The sequence below is a fragment of the Ursus maritimus genome, unplaced genomic scaffold, assembly GCF_017311325.1.
Source record: "Ursus maritimus isolate PB19 unplaced genomic scaffold, ASM1731132v1 scaffold_19, whole genome shotgun sequence".
NCBI classification, from domain to species: domain Eukaryota; kingdom Metazoa; phylum Chordata; class Mammalia; order Carnivora; family Ursidae; genus Ursus; species Ursus maritimus.
The window spans coordinates 29143676-29166799 of record NW_024424341.1 but is presented as its reverse complement, the minus strand read 5'-3'; the positions used below and the strand labels follow the sequence as shown (position 1 = coordinate 29166799).

At 45.8% G+C, this 23124-nt stretch overlaps 1 protein-coding gene across 3 annotated transcripts; it reads left to right on the top strand.

Annotated features, from left to right (window-relative positions):
* The first annotated feature begins 756 nt into the window (after window positions 1-756).
* Window positions 757-22397, top strand: ADAT1 (adenosine deaminase tRNA specific 1). 3 transcript variants are annotated; one of them, XM_008689721.2, is made up of 11 exons: window positions 757-1050; window positions 1608-1723; window positions 3677-3865; window positions 4159-4227; window positions 5158-5212; window positions 5677-5807; window positions 8951-9554; window positions 11232-11377; window positions 12855-12954; window positions 19044-19130; window positions 21145-22397. In XM_008689721.2, the coding sequence occupies exons 3-11, from the start codon at window positions 3697-3699 to the stop codon at window positions 21275-21277; spliced, it is 1494 nt and encodes a 497-aa protein (XP_008687943.2). In that variant the 5' UTR covers window positions 757-1050; window positions 1608-1723; window positions 3677-3696; the 3' UTR covers window positions 21278-22397. The 3 variants fall into 3 exon arrangements, with proteins under 3 accessions (XP_008687943.2, XP_008687941.2, XP_040489541.1); XM_008689719.2 differs by having other exon boundaries at window positions 1176-1723; XM_040633607.1 differs by lacking the exons at window positions 757-1050; window positions 1608-1723 and having other exon boundaries at window positions 3792-3865; window positions 4940-5212.
* Window positions 22398-23124: the final 727 nt, after the last annotated feature.

Genomic DNA, 23124 nt, shown 5'->3' with positions numbered 1-23124 from the left:
AGAAAGGAATGAGGAGCAGGGTCCTTAGCCTTGGAGGAAGTCTCTGGCCCTTTTCCTCTGAACTAGAGAGAAGGATGGGGTCAAGTAAGTTGCACTCCTGTCTCCTCTAACTTTTGAAGGGTACCAAGAAAAAAAGTGAATTCTCTCATCTTTAGGAACTGAGGTATACGATTGCTGGATGGTACAGGCTCCTGAATTATCCAGACAAGCTGTACTACTATTCCTGGCAACCTGAAGGTTTTAGACCCATGCTATCCACTAGAGCAGCCACTAGCCACACGTGACTATTGAGCATTTGAAATGTGGCTGGTCCACATTGGGATGTACTGTGAGTGTAAGACACACACCAGATTTCTTAAAGTATGAAAAAACAATGTAAAATATCTCGGTTTTTAAAATATTGGTTACATGCTGAAATGATAGGACTTTGGACACACTGGGCTAAATAAAATATATGATTACAATTAATTTCACCTATTTCTTTCGACTTTTTAAAATGTATCTACTAGAAAATTTTAAATTACATTATCTGGCTCAAACTATATTTCTGTGGGACAGCGCTGTTTTAGACAGAAATTCAGACTAGTGTTCCAAGATACGACATCATTCTTCTCTTTTTTTTTTTTTAAGATTTTATTTATTTATTTGACAGAGAAAGAGATAGCCAGCGAGAGAGGGAACACAGCAGGGGGAGTGGGAGAGGAAGAAGCAGGCTCACAGCAGAGGAGCCTGATGCGGGGCTAGATCCCAGAACGCCGGGATCACGCCCTGAGCCGAAGGCAGACGCTTAACGACTGTGCCACCCAGGTGCCCCCATTCTTCTATTTGAATCATCTTACCAAGGAGTCAGCTTCCATTGGGCCACTTCACTCACATGTGCGCTCCAACACACGGGACTCCTAAATCCTGAGCTCCAACCCAGAAGGACTACAAGGGCCATTGTTCACTGCGCGCCCTTGGGGTGGGGCCTGAAAGAGCAGCCTCTTTGTGACGTCACGTCCGGTACGAACCGCGTTCTCCTCGCTCACACTGAAGGCACTCACTTTGGAGGTGGGAGGGGAGCGTCCGGGAGGCGGTGGGGTCGCGGGGCCGGGGGCGCGCGAGTGTGGGGTGCTCCGAGGCTGCTGGGTGAGCTGCCCTCGGTCTGACTTCCCGACCCTGTTTTGTGTATGAAGTGGTCCTGAGGACGGTGCTTCCCCGGGCGCGCGTCCCGTTTCCCGGAAGTGCCCGTATCCGCTGAAGCCGCGGGGTGTGTGGCCTCGCAGCATCGTCCGCGCCACCGAGGAGTCAGGCGCGGAGGTTGTCGCTATTTGACCGGCCTAGAGCCTCTCGGGTAATTGTCCAGATGGTCCCCGAGAAGTGGCTGCGGCCCAGGATATTGAGGATGGGGGCTAAGGGTAAAGCCTGATCTTCCCTGGCAGCCGACTTGCCTTGTCTTTGAAAAGGAAGTGGGTTCTTAACGCTTTTTGCAAGTGTTGCAACATGCGATCTTGTGGGCAAAATGCCTGTTCAACTGAGCCGTTGTTTCATATGAAGTTACTCAAGATCTAGCAGAGTGGATTTGGATTTTAGTGGACCTAGTTTAGCAAAACATTGATTCATTTCAGCTACTATGCACGCTCACCCAGACAACTACATGAATGAGAGGATGGAGTAGTTCTGGGCTGCATCATCTTAGGGAGTCAACGTTACTTCTGGCAAGTTGTCTTCCCTGGCTATTACGGTACGTGGTATGTGCCTCTGGTTTAATTTCACGCTGAGGTCTTGTGATGCCCGCCCCCCCCCCCACCCGCAACCCCGGTGTGAGAGGGAAAAATACCTTCCAAACATGATTTTAGGATCTCCGGTGCTTTTCTTTTTCCCGGAGAGGTACATCACATGCTGGTTCTCTGACTTCAAAGTCACAATTTATGTCAGTTCTTGCCAGATTCTGGTTTTCAATCACTGTGGTGATTTACCATGACCATTTTTTGCAACAGCAGGCCTCCGCATTAGAACTCTTAAAAGAAGCTGAGGCATATTAAAATTTTTAAGAGGTTTTTTTGGGCAAAAATCAATTCTGTTTAGGCAGCAGCAAACCAAAATTGGTTGGGAACACTGCAGATCAGAGCTAGGAGAGAGACTTACATAAAGTGCAGCAAGAAAGGAAATTACTTGATTGGAAGTAGCTTAAGCCTAGGTTGGCTGTTTGTGATTGGTTATCCTTAGTGTTTTGCTTTTGTAACCTAGAGGCAGGTACAGACTTAGATCATGGTTCGCATACATAGGCCACCGCAGCATTAGAGCCACATCAATCTAATGGCCTTCTTGTTTAATTAATTTAACTCAATTCTGGGGGCTCATTGTAGAAATAGCAGTTTTCAGAAGCTGCATGCATTGGGATTCAGTAAAGCCTTTTTGAAAAAAAAGATTTAGCTGTATCCATCACCATATGATCTCATTTTCTGCTAAGAAGCTTTTCATACATTTGAGTCCAAATGAAATCATTGACTGAGCATAGAGTCAAGAGTAGAAGAGTTTCTAGCAAAGTAGCCTCTCACGTCTGATCTGCTTAACGGTTTTTTATTCATTGCTTTACATTGCCATTGTAGCCCCCCTGTTCCCCAAGGAGCTCAAGACAATCAGGAACATGAAATGTTCCTTTTTGGAATATTAATCACAGTTGGCATTAATTATGCTTAACATTGTAGCAGTTGCTTTTTATAAATAATCCTTAATCCTCATAATAACCCATAGATTAAATACTACTGTTATCTGTATTTTAACGGATAAAGAAACAAACAGTGAGGCTAGGTAGTCTACCCAATATCACATAATTGGTAGCAAAGTCAGGATTAGAACGCACAAAGGGTAACTCCAAAGCCCACAGTCCAGCACGAACTCCTGAGAGGAGAGCGCTTGACTGGTGAGAAAGCTCTGGGCTTTATCACTTCTCCCGCCTGCCTCATAAAACTACAGGAGAAGTTGAAGAGTTGTTTTCTTGATGGGGTCGTCAATGGAGATTTATTAGATTTATTAGAGGGAGATAAAGAGTCAATCTGCTGGGAGGAAGTCGGAGAAGAGAAAAATAAAAAGTCTGAAAAAGAGAATGGACAAGAAGAACATCTGCCAGAAAGTTAAACCGCGTGTGGTTAGAGTCTGCCCAAAGCCAGCTGAGGCCTGCGGTTCCTGATGTGCTACTTCCACATGAAAATTGGAGCAGCAAGGATACCTCCCTCTCATGCACTTTTATTTTTGAATAGTAGGTTCAGATTCATTAGATACATGTTAGATGTCCAACATTTAAAAAGAAACAGCTTTAAGTCTTTCTGGGGTTGGTGGAATCTGGGACTTCTTTGATCTTTCCTTAAAAACAAAAAGGGAAGGGGCGCCTGAATGGCTCAGTGGGTTAAACCTCCAACTGTTGATCTCAGCTCAGGTCTTGATCTCAGGGTCATGTGTTCAGGCCCCGCGTGGGTCTCCATGCTGGGTATGGAGCCTACTTAGAAAAACGGAGGTGGGGGAGAGGGGACAGGGAGGTGGTAGAAGGAAATGACCCATGAGAGTTCCAGATAGAAAAACCTCGGTATGAACGCAGTTGGGCTACCCTGAAAGCTTTTTGAAGCTCCTGGGCACATTGTAGCATCTTGGGTTGGTTTTCTTTTCTGTACTTCTGATGGTTGTGGTTTTTGATCAGGCTTGGCACTAACTCAGACCATGTGGACCGCAGATGAGATTGCCCGGCTGTGTTACGAGCACTATAGGACCAGGCTGCCCAAGCAGGGGAAGCCTGAGCCCAACCGTGAGTGGACATTACTCGCAGCCGTGGTGAAGATACAGCCTGCAGCTGACCAGGCCCATGGTGGCACTAACAGACCTGCACAAGGTGAGGCCTTTTCACCTCCCAACCGTCCCTCCCTGTCAGAGCTGGTAGTAGAATTGTTCATGGCCGTGCGGGGACTGTCCTGGCTGGTGTCCGCTGCAGTAGTGGGCCTGTTCCCCCTGCTCTCCACCAGGTGGCGCAGTGCTTGTGGCAGGCGCTGGTGGTGCTGGAACCACAGCCCAGGGTTGGGTCACCCTATAGGAATGCTCTGGAGGAGTGTGCACACGTGAAACTGGAGGGCTGGGGACCATTCACATTATGAGAGCTCACTTACTGATTGAGTCTTTTCCTTTCAGTGACAAAGGAAGTTGTCTCAATGGGAACAGGAACGAAATGCATAGGCCAGTCCAAAATGAGGAAGAGCGGTAAGCCTGGGTGGGGTCTAAACAACACCCGTCTAGGGAGCTTTGGAAACCACCCTGCATTTTGTCCTTTCCTCTCCTCTTCCCGATAAAGGGGCCACATCACTGGGGTGGCTGACATTTCCATTCCCACTGACTATCATTCCGGTGGGAAGGACAGAACTCATTTTCAGAATTGGAATAAACAGTGGAAGCAAAGGCCTCCAGGAACGTGCTTTCTGTGTGGATTGGAAGTTGGCCAGTATTTTCATGCTCAAACCAAAAGTTCCCTGGACTTAGCTATTCCCTATTAGGCCCCCAAAAGCAATCTTGAATTAGATGGAGATTTGGGCACCAAAAAGAATATGGAAATCCCTTAGATATCTGGCATCTTCACCTCCGGCTTCCAGTTAGCAGATTCCTTCTCAAGGTTGCTTTCCCCATTTTCCCAGCCTTGCCTCCTGTGTTCTAGGACCACTGTGGATTGAATTTGGTGGGATCATATCACCACAAGCTCAAGTGTGACATCAGGGTACAAAAGACTTGGACCCCTTTCCTCCAGCTATTTTTCTATAAATCAGTAGTTCTCAGCTGTGGGGAGATGTTGTCCCCCAGCGGATGTTTGGCAGTGGCTGGGGACATTTTCTGTTGCCACAACTCAGGGGAGGAGGATACTGTGCTACCTACCTCTGGTGGTAGAGGCCAGGAATGCTACTAAACATCCTACCTTCCACAGGACAGAGCCTCACAACAAAGAATTTTTTAACCCAAAATGTCAATAGTGCTGACTGAGGAAGCCCTGTGTTGCTGTCAGGGATTGCAGTACTTGCTGACGGAGCCCTCCAGGAACTACATGGCCATCCCGGCTGCCGGGGGAAACCGGCGCATTCTACTTCTAGGAAACGGCCTCTCCAGGTTCCGTATGTCTTCACTAGTGTCCTGTCTTTGCCACAGGAGACATCCTCAATGATAGCCATGCTGAGGTCATAGCCAGGAGGAGTTTCCAAAGGTAAAGGAGTTTCCATTCCCCAGAGAATCTGACTTAGCTTGCCATGGGAGCCCCAGAATTTGCATTTCTAATAAGCTCTCCAGTAACACTGATGATGTCGGGTGGCGGTGAACTACACTTCAGATAGCTCTGGTCTAGACCCTGTTCTCCTGCTTGATGCGCATCAGAATTACCTACGTTTGTGAAAATCCAGATTGCTGGGTCCACCCCTGGAGATTCCGATTCAGCAGGTTGGGGGTGGGACCTGAGAAGTTGCATTTCTAACAAATTACAGATGATGCTGATGCGGCTGGTTCAGGGGCCAGACTTTGAGAATCACTGGTCTAGATCATTCTTGTAATTCCAAATCACTGCCAGTCCCATCGGTCTGCAGTTAACTCTTTCTTAGTCATCAACCAGCCAGAGTCTTTCCCCTCACCGCAGAGATTGGTTATTCATTCTGATAACACCTTGCACCCCATTAGGTACCTTCTCCATCAGCTCCACTTGGCGGCCGCCCTGAAGGAGGATAGCATCTTTGTCCCTGGAACTGAGAGAGGGCTGTGGAAACTCAGACCAGACGTCTTGTTTGTGTTTTTCTCCAGCCATACACCCTGTAAGTATAGTCAAGCCTGTGGATTAATGTTACATTGTCTACTTCCTTATATCCTCTGATCTGTAGATACATTTCTCAAAAAAGCTCTTCTAGCTGCAGTGTAGCTACAAGTAGTGGACCGTACCTTTTTCTGAACAGCCCACAGTGCCTGATCGCTTCCCTATCAAGGAACGACATTGCAGTTCTCGGTTCCCAGTCAGGATTGGGAAGCTTCGAGCTGAAACCCCACAAAGGTCTGAAAGCAGCAGTTGGGCTTAGAAGTCCAAAGCCCTGAGTTCTATAGTGATTTATCCTGGAACTCATTCTGTTCATTCATTCATTCAACAGATACTTTCTTCTACATGTCAGGTACAGTATGACGTTGGGTATATAGCAGTAAAACTAGTCCCTTGCTTAGCCTCATATAGTCCTTTCTGGAATGTAGACAGTCAAGATTGGTTAAGTTAAATTCTGATGAGTTATAAGGGGATGTTCAGGTGCTGTGGTTGCATCAGGCAGGAAGACCAGACATACCCTCGGGGTGACCACTGTTTTTTTGTCTTGAAAATGGAGAATAATTTCTACTCTTTTAGACAGGAGCTCAGGGATGGCAGTAAAATTTCCTCATTTTAAAACCTTTGAAGTAAGGATATAATATCATCATCGAAGTAGTAAACTTTAAAACTAACACATGCAATTAGAGCAGACATAGGTACTTGCCCTGAAGAGACAGAAGAGCTGTCAAGACTTGGGCATAATTCAGATCAGAAACAGAATACAGCTTAAGGAAGAATGAGTCTATCAGAAAAGAATTGGTTGAGTCAAAGGCCAGGAAAATGACACGCAGGGATAGGCAGGTCTCATCTGTGCTTTCTTATTAGCAGTGGATGTCCTGGTCCAAACCAAAGGATGTTTCCTAACTCGGTGCTTCGCAAACTATGATATGCATATGAATCACCCACAGATATTAATAAAATGTGGATTCAAATTCATTAGGTCCTGGATGAAGCCTAAGGTTCTGCATTTCTAACCATGTCCCTGTGGTGTCAGTGGTGTTGGCCTGTGGACCACACTTTGAGTAGCCAGGGCTTGGCTGATGCCGTGCAGGTGTAGCATCTGTGGGTCACAGCTGGCCTGACCGCCGAATCAGACCACATGAACCAGTGGTCCTCAGGCTGGTCCGTAGCCAGATGGGAAAAATCAGGACTACAGTGAGTTTTTCAAAAAGCTTATTTCTTTCCATGGAAAGGTTATGAGATTTTTATCTTTTTATTTTATTTTATTTTTTATTTATTTATTTTTTTAAGATTTTATTTATTTATTTTGACAGAGAGAGACAGCCAGCGAGAGAGGGAACACAAGCAGGGGGAGTGGGAGAGGAAGAAGCAGGCTCCCAGCGGAGGAGCCCGATGTGGGACTCGATCCTGGAACACCAGGATCACGCCCTGAGCCGAAGGCAGCCGCCTAACGACTGCGCTACCCAGGCGCCCCTATCTTTTTATTTTAAATAGTGGTAATTAGGAAAAAATAAATAGATAGTGGTAATTAGGATTTTTAAAGATCTTACTTGATGGAATACAAAGTTGACCACCCCCTCTGTTGATCTTAAAATCTGGAGATTTTACTGGTCTGTGAAATCACAGTCTAAAACCACCGATCTAACTGCCCTGGGCTAATGGGTCATCTTTTGAACTGTGATGCCCACACATAGTTTGTCTGCAGGAGGAAAGGACACTACCTGGAGAATGTGACTGTCTGCCTCCCTTTGCATTTATTCCTCATTACTAATTGATAATTTGGTTACTGGTTAGCTGTTTCAGACTCTTACTTTTGAGTTTTATTAGCATGAGTCAGCCTCTCGAGTTTAAGCATCTGTCTGGATCAAATCTCTAAGCCTTCAGAGTGGGAGGTGGGCCCCAGTCAATGCTCCAAAGTCACTGTCACATTGTGAGGTCCCTGGAAGTCTGGCAGCGAGCCTCTCTGGCAACAGTCCCACTTCTACATCTCTTGCGTTTCCCACTCTTAGCTTATAAAGGCTACAGATGTATTATTTACACACTTAAGGAAAGCAACACACGCTGCGTTAGTGTTTTAAGAAGTGGCTCGCTTCTCGGGTGTTATACACAACTAATGAATCATCGAGCCTTACATCGGAAACCGGGGATGTACTGTATGGTGACTAACATAATATAATAAAAAATCATTAAAAAAAAAAAAAAAAAAAAAAAGAAGTGGCTCGCTTCTCAAGGGGAAGCTGTGCTTTTAACTAACTTCTGGTTTTCTGTGATTCTGTTTAAGGACAGAGTTAGGTCAGAAATCTCTAACCCAGCATAGGGAAACACCACTTGTGTAATTCACTGCAGAGTCTTAGCTGTGAAGATATGCTCAAAACCAAGATGGGGAAATTGTGAACATTTTTGCCAAATATTTAACCATGAAATCAACCTCCCACTTTTGTTTTCCAAAGCATCTTACTGGATAACATTCCACAAAATGCACTTGGGAAACTGTGCTCATTGTAAACCAAGGGTTCTCAACTCAGGACAGTTTTGTTTCTCAGGGGACATTTAGCAACATCTGGAGATATTTTTGATGGTCAGACTGGGGGGTGCTATTGTTATCTAGTAGGTAGAGACCGAGGAGCTGCTAACCATCCTATGATGTAAAGGATAGCCCCCACAAAAGGAATTATCTGGCCCCAAATGTCGGTACCATGAACATTGACAAACCCTGGTCTAAGCTGGTGTTTCCAAAACTTCCTGTGATGAGAATTGCCTGGGATCTTTTTTACAGTATTCTGCTTTCCAGACCGCCCCTCCCCCTACACCCGACCCCAGAGTTTCTGGGTCTGGGTCTGGGTAGGATAGATCCACAAAGGATTCTTACTTGGGAGATTTGGGGAAGTGTTCCTAATTCATCTCAGGTCAACTAGGAAAACAGAATTAATCTCTGTTTCAGACAATGATTCTCCTGTCATCAGAAGGACCTGGAAAACTTGTTAAAACACGCACTGTGGGGACCACCTCCAGAGTCTCTGATTCAGCAGTCCACTGTGCGCTCCAAGAATTTGCATTTTTAACAAGTTCCTAAGGGACATTGATGTGGCTGGTCCGGGGGTCTCACTTTGAGAACCACTGGTTTTTAAGGAGTTTCTTCTCCTGCAGGTGGGGACGCATCCATCATTCCAATGCTTGAGTTTGAAGATCAGCCGTGCTGTCCTGTCCGTAGAGATTGGGCCAATAACCCATCAGTAGAAGCCAGTGGTGACCTGGAAGCTCCTGATGATACAAAGAAATGGGAAAACCTGGGTAGTCCTGTGACAAAAAAGATGAGGCTTGAGCCTGGGATTCCTGATGGCGTGGCTCACCATCAGAGTTCTGGCCATCAGGAAAGTGGCCTGATCCCACCAAGCATCGGCAGCTCTCATCTTACTGCACAGGAGCTGGCCACTGTCACTGGAATGGCCCCCGGTGATGCTAAAGTGGTGGACGTTTATAGAACTGGAGCCAAGTGTGTGCCTGGAGAAGCTGGAGACTCCGGGAAGCCTGGTGCTGCGTATCACCAGGTGGGGCTGCTCCGAGTGAAGCCTGGCCGGGGAGACCGGACTTGCTCCTTGTCCTGCAGTGACAAGCTGGCCCGGTGGAACGTCCTCGGATGCCAGGGGGCACTGTTGATGCACCTTCTAGAAGAGCCCATCTACCTGTCAGCTGTTGTGATTGGGAGATGCCCATACAGCCAGGAGGCCATGCAGAGAGCTCTGACCGGGAGGTGAGCAGGGAGGGAGGTCACAGCCAGAGCAGCCTTTCCAAGAAGCAGTTTGAGAGGATGTCCAAAGAGCCTTTAAAACATCCATGCATTTTGATGCAGCGGTTCCATTGCTAGCAATATGTCCTAAGGAAATAATTAAGAAAGTACTCAAACATTTAGCTTTGTGTGTAGTCATGTTTAAGAAAGAAAAGGAAACCAGTGAAATGGCCAGCAGATTAGGTGATTTTTGTTTAAGCTAATATTGACGAATATTTGACCTGGGAAGATGCTCATAATTTTTAAAAAGCAAGTTAAAAGATACAATGAGTTCATGTTGGTCTTAAAGTATATATGCATGTAGAAAAAAAATTGTGGGAGGATATATACCAAGGTATTAGTATGATTATCTCTGAGTTGTGATACTATGGGTGTTTTTTCTTCTTTGTGGTTACTCTTGTCTAATTGTTCTGCCATATACATATATATATCGCTACTCTAATTTTTAAAAACCATCAATGTCAGTTTCTTTAAAAGATAAAAGACAAAGGGTGATCACTCAAGTGTGGTCTCTCTAAGGAAGGAGCCCAGTTAAAGCTGTGGTAAATGAGGGCAGGGTGAGGCCACGACCAGTGGAGGCCTGTCATGTCAGATGTACCGCTCCCAAGCCCGAGTCCAGGAAGCAGACCCACTAATTCCACTCCGGGGTGTGTACCCAGGAGAAATGAGAACGTGCATCCACATGAAAACTTGTGCATGAATGTTCATAGCGGTACAAGTCATCATAGCCACAAAGTGAAACAGCCCAGATGTGCATCAGCTGGTGAATGGATAAATGGAAGGTGCTAGACTCACCGCAAGAAGGAGCGAAGGCTGGCTCAAGCTACCACACAGATGAGCCTTGAAAGCTCTGTGGTCAGTGAGAGGAGCCGAATAGCGTACAGTTTCATGGAGTGAAATGTCCAAAATGGGCAAAACCAGAAGTAGATTGGTGGGTGCTAGAGAAGAGCATAGGGAGTGACCACTGATGGGTGCAGGGTTTCTTATCAGGGGTGAAATGTGATAAACTTAGATTGTGGTAACAGTGGCACAACTCTGTGAATATAGTAAAAAACAAAAACAAACAAAACCTTAAATTGTACACTTAAAATGGATGAATTCCGTGGTATACAAACTATATCCCAATAAGATGTTTTCAACGGAAGCGCCCCTAGGCACTATGCCCAAGACATTTTCTGTGTTTTCCATGCTTTCCCGATTCTGAGATTTTAAAGCTGCTGTCTGTGCGGTTCCAAAGCAGCGTCATCTTGGCTTCTAGCTGGTCTGGTGAAAGACCCAAGAGGGGAAAACGAAGCTTTTATATTATAGGAGAGTTGGTTTCTGGTGTGTTTGGAGGATTCCTTAGGAAGCAGATGCTAACAAGTAAATATTTCTGTTTAAGGGTTTGAAATCTTTCAAAGCCAGTACCAGGACTGGAGTTTAGTGTCCCTGAAGCCACTGAGGGGTGGCGACTCAGCTCATCGTTTTCACTTCAGAGAGCTAGGAAGGGATCTTCCTCCGGCCTTAAGACTCGCATGATCTCACTTCAGTTCTGTCACACCCTCTCCCTGAGACTCAGGCATGATGAAGTGGTCCACGGGCCTAGACACTGTCTTCCTCAAGGAGCGTGCCGAAACTGAGTGCATTTTCCCTCGCTTTTAGGTGTCAGAATGTCTCAGCGCTACCCAAAGGCTTTGGAGTTCAAGAAGTGAAAATACAGCAGTCAGGTTTACTGTTTGAACAGAGCCGCTGTGCAGTGCAGGCAAAAAGGGCTGACGGCCCCAGCCGACTTGTTCCTTGTGGCGCAGGTAAGGTATCCGTGTTCCACTTGCCCTGGAGTAACTCTTTTCCAGACCGTGGAAGGGCCTGGGAGGGGCTGCATCCACCCAGCCCAGGAAGGCAGCTTAGGAGCTGAGTCATCAGGCTTGACCACACTGAGTCAGGTTCATGCTCTGTGTGACCCTGGGCAACTTACTTACCCTGTCTTAGCCTCAGGTTCTTCATCTTCGAATAATGATATCATTTCTTAAACAATTAATCCAATTAATAAAAAGGGCAGAAGGCATGAACCAACGTTTCTCCAAAGAAGACACCCAGATGGCCAACAGACACATGAGAAGATGCTCAACGTCACTCATCATCAGGGAAATGCAAATCAGAACCACAGTGAGATACCAGCTCACACCTGTCCGAATGGCTACAATCACAAGACACAACAAGTGTTGGCAAAGATGTGAAGAAAAAGGAACCTCCTTGTACTGTTGTTGATGGGAATGCAAACTGGTGCAGCCACTGTGGAAAACAGTATGGAGGTTCCCCAAAAAATTAAAACACCCTATGATCCAGTAATTGCACTATGTGATATTTATCCTAAAAGTACAAAAACACTAACTCAGGGACGCCTGGGTGGCTCAGTCGGTTAAGCCTCTGCCTTGGCTCAGTTCATGATTCCAGGGTCCTGGGATCTAGTGCCGCATTAGCTCCCTGCTTAGTGGGGAGCCTGCTTCTCCCTCTGCCTGCATCTCCCCCTGCTTGCTCAGTTTCTCTCTCTCTGACAAATAAATAAATACAAATAAACAAACAAACACTAAGTCAGAGGGATACATGCACTCTTATGTTTATTGCAGCTTTATTTACAATAGCCAAGCTATGGAAGCAGCCCAAGTGTCCATCGATTGACGAATGGATAAAGAAGATGTGGTATACACACACACACACACACACACACACACGCAATGGAATATTGCTCGGCCATAGAAGAAAATGAAATCTTGCCATTTGGAACAACGTGGATGCAGCCAGAGTGTATTATGCTAAGCAAAATAAGTCAGTCGGAGAAAGACAAATGCCGTATGATCTCACTCATATGTACAATTTAGGAAACAAGCAAAGGGAAAAAAATAGAGACAAACCAAGAAACAGACTCTTAACTCTAGAGAATAAAACTAATGGGGGAGGGGTGAAAGAGGGATGGGGATTGTAAGAGTACGCTTATGATGAAAAAATATGTCATTTCCTTAATCAGTATTGTTAGGAGGATTAAATAAGTTCTGTTTCATGCATAGACTGTGTGCCCAGCGAATAATAAGTGCTTCATGGTTCCTAGGCTTTTAATGAAGATGATGAACGATGAACCTGTTTATGTTACTGTATTCTGGAGGCCAAGCATCAGAGTGGCAGCCATTGACTCTGGTCTGGAGAGAGAGGGAAATAGTTTTGTGAGAACACTTCTGACATTCACAGGAAATTGGACAGTTTTAACTCCAGAATCTTGTCTTTCCATAGCCATCAGCTGGAGCGCGGTTCCTGAGCAGCCGCTGGATGTCACTGCCAATGGTTTTCCGCAGGGAGCAACAAAGAAAGCAGTCAGGTGCCTTCAGGCCAGGTACAGCATACTGGGGCAGAAGGAGATGGTGGTTGTGCAGGCACCTTTTACCACTGTCTAATTCCAGAACACCTTCCTGACCCCAAAAAAGAGCTCCGCACCTGATAGCAGTCGTTCCCCAGGCCCTCCTCCAGCCCCCGACATCCACGAGTTGACTTTCTATCTCTGTGGATATGTCCATTCTAGGCAGTTCACTACATGAAATCAAACAGTGTGTGGCTTATTTTACTTGGCATGAGGTTTTCAAGGCTCATCCATGCTGTAACATGTGTCAGCCCTTCATTCCTTTATACCATTGTGTGGATCTGACCACTTTTTGTTTATCCATTCTTCCATCGATGGACATTTGGGTTATTTCATTTTTGTGCTATTAGAAATGGTGCTGCCGTGAACATTTATATAATGAGCTCTTAGGTGGACATGGGTTTTCTTTTTTTTTTTTTTTTAACGATTTTATTTATTTATTTGACAGAGAGAGACAGCCAGCGAGAGAGGGAACACAAGTAGGGGGAGTGGGAGAGGAAGAAGCAGGCTCATAGCGGAAGAGCCCGATGTGGGGCTCGATCCCATAACACCGGGATCACGCCCTGAGCCGAAGGCAGACGCCTAACCGCTGTGCCACCCAGGCGCCCCGGACATGGGTTTTCTATTCTTTTGGGTATACCTTGGCATGGAATTGCTGAGTCCTATGATAACCTTGGGGATTTCTTGCTTCTTTTGCTTTTTTGAGGAACTGCCAAACTTTTCCATAGCAGCTGCACCAATTTAAACTCCTGCCAGCAATGTATGAGTCTCAATTATCCTACATCCTTTACAGCACTCATTATTGTCTGTCTTTTTCACTGTAGCCATTCCAGTGGGTGTGAAGTGCTATCTCACTGTGGTTTGGACATGCCTTTCCCTAATAACTGTTCGAGCTGCTTTTGATGTTGAGCATTCTTCATATACTTATTAGCCATTTGTGTATCATCTTTGAAGAAATACCTATTCTGATCCTTTGCCCATTTTTAGGCTTGGTTTATTTATCTTTTTATTGTTGAGTTGAAAGCTTTCTTTATATAATCTGGATGCTAGTCTTTTTTTTTTTTTTTTTAAGATTTTATTTATTTATTTGACAGAGAAAGACAGCCAGCGAGAGAGGGAACACAAGCAGGGGGAGTGGGAGAGGAAGAAGCAGGCTCCCAGTGGAGGAGCCTGATGTGGGGCTCGATCCCAGAACTCTGGGATCACACCCTGAGCCAAAGGCAGGCGCTTAACGACTGAGCCACACAGGCGCCCCTAGTCTTTTATCACATACATATTTGAACATATTTTCTTCAATTCTGTGGGTTGTGGGTTGTCTTTTCACTTTTTGAAAGGGTCCTTTAAAGCACAAAAGTTTTAAATTTTGAAGTCCATTTTACCTATTTTTTCCTTTGGTGGTTTGTGCTTTTAGTGTCACAGGTTAAGAAATCATTGCCTGATTCAACGTCACAAAGATTTGCTTTGTTTTTTTCTCATAGTTTTATAGTTTTAGCTCTTAGGTTTATGAGTTTGACCCGTTTTGAGTTAACATTTCTGTAAGGTGTGAAGTAGGGGTCCAACTTCATTCTTTTGCATGGATCCAGTTGTCCTGCCACCCTTTTTTTTTTTTTTTTTTTGGAAGATTTTGAAAAGAACACTTTCTTGGGCTTTACCCCTAGGGATTCTGGTTTCACAGGTCAAGCTTGGAACCCAAGAATCATTTATGAAGCTCCACAGTGATTGGACTGGCAAAAAGGGCACCATGAAAGCAGGATTTTTCATCTTCAAATTGGCTTTTACTAACATGTAGAGCACATAGTCTGCTGGACATGAGACTTCCTGTGTGTGTGAAGGTTCATGCATCTGACTTACTGGTTTTTCTTCTTCTAAATGTTCAGAGGACCCCACTCTGCTTTTCCCTCCCCATAGCCTTTAATAGCCTGAGGGTGGGAGGGGCTGCAGGGGAATGACCTCTCCACCAAAGGCACTTACATCTCAGGTAAGTAGCTGCCACTGAGTGACTGTTGTAGGATCCCACCATTTACAGATACAGTTAACCCTTGAACAATGGGAGGTTTAAGGGCTCTGACACCCCTTGCTTTTGAAAATCCACATAAAACTTCTGATTTCTCGGGGCGCCTGGGTGGCTCAGCAGTTAAGCGTCTGCCTTCGGCTCAGGGCGTGATCCCGGCGTTGTGGGATCGAGCCCCACATCAGGCTCCTCCGCTATGAGCCTGCTTCTTCCTCTCCCACTCCCCCTGCTTGTGTTCCCTCTCTCGCTGGCTGTCTCTATCTCTGTCGAATAAATAAATAAAAAATCTTTAAAAAAACAAAAAATAAAATAAAAAACTTCTGACTTCTCAAAAACTTAACCACTAATAGCTTGTTCTTGACCAGAAGCCTTACTGATAACATAAACAGTTGATTAGCATGTATTTCATGTTTTATGTATCGTATACTGTATTCTTTTTGTTGAGAGAAAGAGAGCGCACACATGTTCGCGAGTGGGGTGGGGGAGGGACAGAGGGAGAGGGACAGAGCATCTTAAGCAGGCTCCACACCCAGCGTGGAGGCCATTGTGGGGCTCCATCTCACGACGCGGGGATCATGACCTGAGGAAATCAAGAGTCAGACACTTAACCGACTGAGCCACCTAGGCGCCCCCTTATATACTATATTCTCACCGTAAAGTAAACTAGAGAAAAGAAAATGTTATTAAAAAAATTATAAGGAGGGTGCCTGGGTGGCTCAGTCACTTAAGCGTCTGCCTTCAGCCCAGGTCATGATCCCAGGGTCGTGTCCGTCGTCGTCCGTGTCCCCCCCCCCCAGTCTGGCTCTGTGCTCAAGCAGGGAGTCTTCTGCTCCCTCTCCCTCTGTCCCTCCCCATTGCTCCCCTTGCTCACATTCTCTCTACCTCTCTCAAATAAATAAAATATTTTTTAAAATTATAAGGAAAATATGTTTACAATACTGTATTTATTGGAAAAATTCCTTGTGTAAGTGGACCCTGTGCAGTTCAAACCCATATCATTCAAGCGTCAACTATAGTTCTTTTCACTCTGAGTTGTTTTTCCATCTCTTTACTATTTCCTCATAAAAAATTATAGTTTGCAGGTGGATTTCTTTCTTTGTTTTTGATATGCTTATTTGCTGGCCTCAACACAGACAACAATAACAACTTACATCTCTTTAGACTTTAAAAAAGGAACTTTTGTTCTTCGCAGCCTCTAGCCAGGCTTCAGATAGCCTAGTCTCCAGACCCAGACTATCTCGTGGTGGCCTGGGCCGTTGAAGTGAGTGATAGTTACAAAATTAGGGGTGGAGATTTTTGGCTGTTTTTCCCCAAGGGCCTCCTGGCTTCAGGCCATTGTTTGCATCTCTCAGGGGACCAGGTGTTAGCCACCGACCAGGGTGTGTGGGCCTTCACACCACATTTCCTGCAGAGTTCCGGCTGGGCTCTGCCAGCAGTGACAGCCAGCAGCAGCCCCACCCACCCGACTGTGGCTGAGGTTTGTGCTTTGCTCACATCTCAGTGCTCTTCTTCCCTCAGAATCCACACCCTTTTTTGCCCTCAAAGCTCAGCTCAACTACCACTATCACGGCTCACAGTTACCATTCTCTTTTCAAATTCCTGTAGTGCCGTTCTCCAGTTTGTCCCAGTATGTTGGTGCTCTCTGTTGAGTGGGAGCACCTCACGTTCCCACGCTCACTCTGTCTCCAATATCCACGTGACTTTGGACGAGGCCAGTTGCTCTCTGGGCCTCCATGCATGTGTGTCCGTCAGATGAGGATATTGGAATAGATGATCTGAGGTCTCTGACAGGTTGTAGATGTCTCCGTTTAGAAGGCAGACTCCATACGGGAGGACGTGGAGGGGGGAAAGAGCAGAAGCTTTACAGTTCAAAAGACTGATGTTTAATTCCTGGATCCCTTTCTCCCCAGTGTGTGACTTTGGGCAAATTACTTTACCTCTCTGAGCCTCCGTTTCCCCAGTTGTAGAGCAAGGGAACTAAAAGTGTGTTTCACCCATGAATGTGGTGAGAAGCGTGGGCGAATGTGGCACAGGCCTGCAGCAAACACCTTGTTAAGATTGATTTCCCCTTCTCTTGTCCAGAGAAGCTTCATATTCTGTGTGAAAGAGTCTGTTTCTTCCCTTCTAAGGACTCAGGGTTTCTCACTGCTCATTCCCTCGTGCTAGCTTCCTGGGACCACCTTTTTTAGAACTGTGGGGAATATGAACTCGAACTGGGATGTTAGAGACATTTAATACACTAATGCAATATGAGAAGAAAATATTTAAGTCCTTGTGTTCTTTTACACACAATGCAGTAGTAACAGACACCAGGTAAAGGACCCTCATTTTCAAGAAGCTTCATTTTACTCCTTTCCCTTAAGTGGCAAATCCTCTTCCCATCCCACAGCATCCTAGAGAGATCATTATATGCCTCACTGGATTATAAAAGAAAAGGGTGAGTGATTAAAAAAAAAACCTAAGTACATCTGAGTTTGTTAAAGATAGGGCGAGATTAAGAATACCAATGGCGCGGGCGCCTGGGTGGCTCAGTCGGTTAAGCGTCTGCCTTTGGTTCAGGTCATGACCTCAGGGTCCTGCGATCTTTTGGATTTTTTTTTTTAACATAAACAGTCTTTTGCAAATAGTATTTCCTTTTCCAACCCTCTATTCCTTTTTTTTTTTTTTTTCTTGACTTCCTGTCCTGGCTAGAACTGACAATATCATAGTCATCAGCAAATAATGATTTTGGTTTTTGTGTTTTAACTGTTACTCCTTTTATTTCTTATCTTACTGGCCAGAACTTTCTGTGTCACATTGGATAAAAGCAGTGCCCTTGTCTTATTCTTGATTTTGAGGACATGAATTTGCTGCAGGTTTTCATAGACACCCTTCATGGACGTAAATACCTAGTCCTAGTCCTCGTTTGCTAAAAGGTTTTAAATCATTCTGTGGATGTTGAATTCTAACAAATGCTTCCCTGCGTGTTTTTTCTTGTAATTATATTACATGTACATTTCTCCTTTAATCTGTTAACAAGATAAATTTCATTAGTTTTTTGGCTTTGGTATTTTTTTTAATGTTAAAGGAACCTTATATTCCCAAGCACCAGCCGCCACTCCAGCTCAGTTAAGGCCTGGGCAGAGTGGCATGTGAGGGCTCAGGGCCCCCTGCTAAGTAGCCTAGGTGCCAGCCAGGTGAGGGAACTTTTTGACAGACCAGATACTTCCCTATTTTACGTATCCTGGTTTGGCCACGGTGTCCAGGATGATGGTATAGTCTGTGAGAACAGCAAAAGCTCTGGTGTGTAAAGATGAGACCGCCCCTTGTTGGCACACCTAGTTCCCTACTCTAAATCAGCTCCCTACTCTACTCTAAATCAGCTCATGAACTGTGTAAGGGAGAGAAAGAAGGAGGCACATACAGGCCAGATCCCAGCGGCATGGATGGGCAAAAGCAAGAAGGCCCCGGTGGGCTGGTGGCCAGGTGGCCACTCTCACTTCCCCCAATGTTCCAAACTATGGCCTGCATGAAGCTTCGTGGTAGAAGCAAAGGATTGGCCTCAACAGCCGACAGTGCCCACGGGAGAGTCAGGACACAGTGCCCACGGGAGAGTCAGGACACAGTGCCCACGGGAGAGTCAGGAATCTCTACGTCCAGTGCTTGTCCAAGTGAACTTGATGACCGCAGTTCCCACAGGGACCAGCACTCGAGTCTGAAACTGTTGCAGTGCCTTGACCGTTATTACCCACAGGGCCAGCTCCCTTGAGGAGAGGTAGCCCGGCGTGGCTGGTAGGTGTCCTGGGGGGAGTTTAGTAATGCCATCTCCGTGTTTACCTCATTCGAGCCTGTCACCTTGATGATTTTGCTGCTGATGACAGTTCTTAAGATGAGATTCCTTTTCCCCCCTCACCCCAATCAGGTCTAGATGTTCTTCATGTGAAGAACAGGTGGAAATGAGGGGTCTGGCGCCTTCAAACCTAAGAAAGCTCCGTGTGAAGCCCGGCGTCTCTGACAGGGGCTGGTACATGTTAAACACTTCTAATAAACCTCTTTGTCGTTTCTTTCCAAACAGATCCCGGATCAGCAAAGTGGAACTCTTTAGATCATTTCAGAAACTGCTAAGCAATATTTCAGAGGACAAGTGGCCAGACTCCCTCAGGTGACACCGTTGACCCGTGTTGTTTCGTATTTAGGAAGATTTGTGGGTTAATTCTGGCTTACGAACGGCAGGAAGCTTTGGCAGGAGTCCGTGGGCACTTAATTACCACCCGTGCGCTCCTCTCTCCCTGGGGCTCTGATTGCAAATGCAGATCTGAGGTGTGCAGGATAGGTGGCTTAGTGGTACAGAGTTACAGAGGATGGGGGGGAGTTGGGGCTTGGCCCGTTCCAGGCTCTCCTTTCACCCTCCTCCAGATGGAGAGCAAGACGGACATGTAAGAGTTCGGGGAGCAGTAGAGCCTGTTAGGAACGTCACTGTCTTCTCTTTCTTTGGTTCACATCAGTGGTTGGGGGCTGCAGCTTCACGGTTGAAATTGCTCCCAAGCAGGAATGTAGAGAACTATAAAACTGTTCTGGGGGCAAGTGGGTGGGGGCAGTTCAGACACTGACTACCCAAGGTCGGTGCCCTCACTTCATACACCAGACACAAGCCACAAGAACTCACACATCCAGGAAAGCACTATACTGAACAATTACTTTGGACTGTAAAGAATATGACTCAGGACCAGTTAAAAGAAGGGACACGTAGGGCAAGGTCTGAGAGGGTCCCAAACACAACGCGTCTGTGTCCGCAGGATGTCACCATCCCAGCACATTACTGTATCACCAACCAGAAGGGGGACCCAAGTTTCCGTGTCCAGAGTTTTCATTGTGGTTTCATTATGTCAGCCTGACGGAGTTGTTGGCCATGTGATGTGACTGAACTCATTCGCCGTCTCCCCCTTCGGTCAGGAGGTCAGACTGATAGCACAGACCCCACTGGACTCTTTCTGGCATGGCCAGCCCTATCCTGATCGTCTAGGGCCCACCAGGAGTGACCTTGTTAAATTTAAACTCAGGCGGGATCACAGGGGCCCACCATGAAGAACAAAGACATTCCCACCCCTGGGGAAATTCAGAAGGTTTGGAGGTTCCCTCCCAGCAACTGGCAACAAGACCTGCCAAATTCTTTATCATACAGCAATGGGGAAGCTAAGGCGTTGCTAGAAACTTCTCTGTAAAGAGGCTAGCACCTTGCTATCGCCACCATGGATGCTGCTGTCAGTAACGATGCCGCACGGTCAATTTGGTCCGTGGTCAGTTTGTTCATTTTTTTGTCTGGGAAAATGAATCAAACTGACCTGGGGGTTCCAAGCATTTTGTGTGTCAGTGAAAACAAATCTGAACTAAGATCAGGAGAGACTTTATTCAAAAGGATCATTGCAGTGAGAGAGGGGCTGTTACAGCAGCAGCAGGACGCTGAGGTCATATGGTTTGTAAGCCTCTAGGGCGGGCAGGAAAGAGTTCTTTCTGGGGAGCTGTGAGCAAGGCTGGAAAGAACCAGGAGGGGGGATAGGATGTGCAGTCAGTGTGAGGGGACAGGTGGACAGGATGTGTCTTTCCTTGAGGTCAGTCGATTCTTGGGGGAGGGGGGTTGTTAAGAAGGGGTCACGACACATTCTGATGCTGGCTCACGCTGAGGGTGGGTCAAAGTTCAGGGCCTGGGAGAAGGACAGAAGCATAACTAATGTTGGTCAAGGAAAAGAATTTTGTCAAGATTGGTGTGTGGGTACAAACAGTTGAGCTAGTCATTGGGAGTTTGGAGGGTCCGTCATAGTAGACCTAGGGGGCATCCATGAGTCTTCTCTGAGTTTTATAAGGAAGGGAACTTCTTTGCAGTAAGCCATTTCCCAGAATACTTTAAGCCAAAAAGTAGTTATTCCTGTTTTATCTGATTCCACTAGGAGCAGACAAGACTAGCATTGTTTATTATCACCTGTTTCAATCCATGATGCTTTCTAGTGAATTTCCTACAATGGAGAGAGCATTGCTGTAGGAAAGCATACCGAAATCCTCCCGTTCCTAGATCTGTTCCTAGGTCTCTGGTTAGAAATCTGTCCGGCTGCTGGCTCAGTTGGCCACCGTGCCAAGCTGATGACTGAGAACCTGTGTGCTTGCTGGTGTGTGTGCATTAGGATGCGGAAGCTGGAGACGTACCATGAGTACAAGGAGGGCGCATCTGCTTACCAGGAAGCCTGGAGTGTGCTCCGAAAGCAGGCCTTTGGATCCTGGATCAGAAACCCACCGGATTATCACCAGTTCAAATAAGGAGGGCAAACTGCAACAAGCTTGTTGGTAGCAGAGTGTTTTCCAGCTGTTTACACTGGATTGCTGCTTCCTTTGTGCTGGACAAGCCTTAGCTTTTCTTGTGGCCGAGTCGGGGGGAAAAAAGAGGTCTGCCCTCTACCAGAGCGACCTATCTCTTCGGACAGAACTCTGGAACACGTAACAATCTATCCTTGATTGAAGCAGCTCTCTCTGCTAAAATGGCATCTGGCTGATGACCTTGGCGTCTTTCCTAACTTGTGTGTTATTGCTTCTCTAAAATATGGAATAAGAATTTGGAATGTGATACTTTGAAAGGACTCTGCAGTGGCTCCATTTTGTGTGTTCCTACATTGATTTGGCAAGTATTTATGGGGCTGAGCTGATGTTCGAAGAACTTCCTTTGTTGTGGCCGACATGTCTTATATACTCAGCCTTTCTTCCTTGGGAGAGCCACTCTTTCCTGCTCTACCTGTGGGACTGGGGTGAAGCAAACCTTACTCCCTGGCCGTAGGAACGGGAGCCAGCCCTGGACAGTTCCGGAACTGCTGCGAAAGCTAGCAAGAAAGAGTCTCTCTCCTCTTGTACCAGGCACAGTAAGGGCCACATAATCGTGGGACCGCCTGTGGCTGCCTTTGCCACCACACACAGACGGGCAGCTTGAGAATGAAGGCAATAAAGAAGGAAACCAGAATCTGCTCCCATGACCTTGTCTGGATGCCAGTTCCCACCCTGGACTCCCAAGTATGTGAGATAAAATTGTATTGTTGTTTCAGTTAAGCCTGTTTGAGTAGGTTTTCTGTGGCTTTCAGCTAAAAGAGTTCTGTCTAAAAAGGCCAAAAGTCCGTATAGCAGATCAGCAGTGACCTAGCAACCCATCCTGTTTTAACCAGTATCTAATATTTAACTCTCAACCTCTCCACACCCTAAATTACTGACGAAAGGAAAGCTCCCCCTGTTGGGATTATTCAAGATCCTTCTCAAAGTTCTTCAGCATTTTTGTATAGCTTTTTTTTTCTTAAGATTTTATTTTTAAAAATTTTTTATTTAAATTCATTTTAGTTAACATATCCTGTATTATTAGTTTCAGAGGTAGAATTTAGTGATTCATCAGTTACATAGAACACCCAGTGCTCTTCCATCAGGTTCCCTTCTTAATGCCCATCCCCCATTAACCCCTTTCCCCTACCCACCTCCTTAAGATTTTATTTTTAAGTAATCTTTGCACCCAGCATGGGGCTCAAACTCACAACCCCGAGATCAAGAGTCGTGTGCTCCACTGACTGAGCCAGCCAGGCACCCTGTCATTTTTGTATAGCTTTGAAAGTTTTTTTAATAACAGCTTTACTGGGATATAATTTACATTCCGTATAATTTACCCATTTAAAGTATACAATTTAGTGGCTTTCAGTATAGCCACAGAGTTGTACAGCCATCACCACAATCAATTTTAGAACATTTTTGTTCTAAATTTGGGGGGAGGGGACACTCATCAATCCAGTAGGGTACCCATTTGCAGCCACTCCCCATTTTCCCTCAACCCCACCCCCACCCCAGCCCTAGAGCAACCAGTAGTCTACTTTCTGTCTCCAGGGATTTGCCTATTCCGAACATTTCATATAAATGGAATCATATAATATGTGGTCTTTTGCGACTGGCTTCTTTCACTGAACATAATGTTTTCAAGATTCATGATGTTATTGCACAAATCAGTAGCACGGATCAGTACTGTATTCCTTTCTATGGAATAAAAGTAACATTCACTTGTATGAATGTGTTACAGCTTATTTATCCCATCGGTTGATGGGTACTTCGGTTGTTTGCACTTTTTGGCTTTTGTGAATAGTGCT

Excerpts from the sequence above, each read along its gene's own strand:
- ADAT1 (XM_008689721.2), top strand. The coding sequence starts at position 3,697 with ATGTGGACCGCAGATGAGATTGCCCGGCTGTGTTACGAGCACTATAGG. Across the intron at positions 11,378-12,854 it reads ACTTGTTCCTTGTGGCGCAG|CCATCAGCTGGAGCGCGGTT; the intron begins GTAAGGTATCCG and ends GTCTTTCCATAG. Across the intron at positions 19,131-21,144 it reads AAGTGGCCAGACTCCCTCAG|GATGCGGAAGCTGGAGACGT; the intron begins GTGACACCGTTG and ends TGTGTGCATTAG.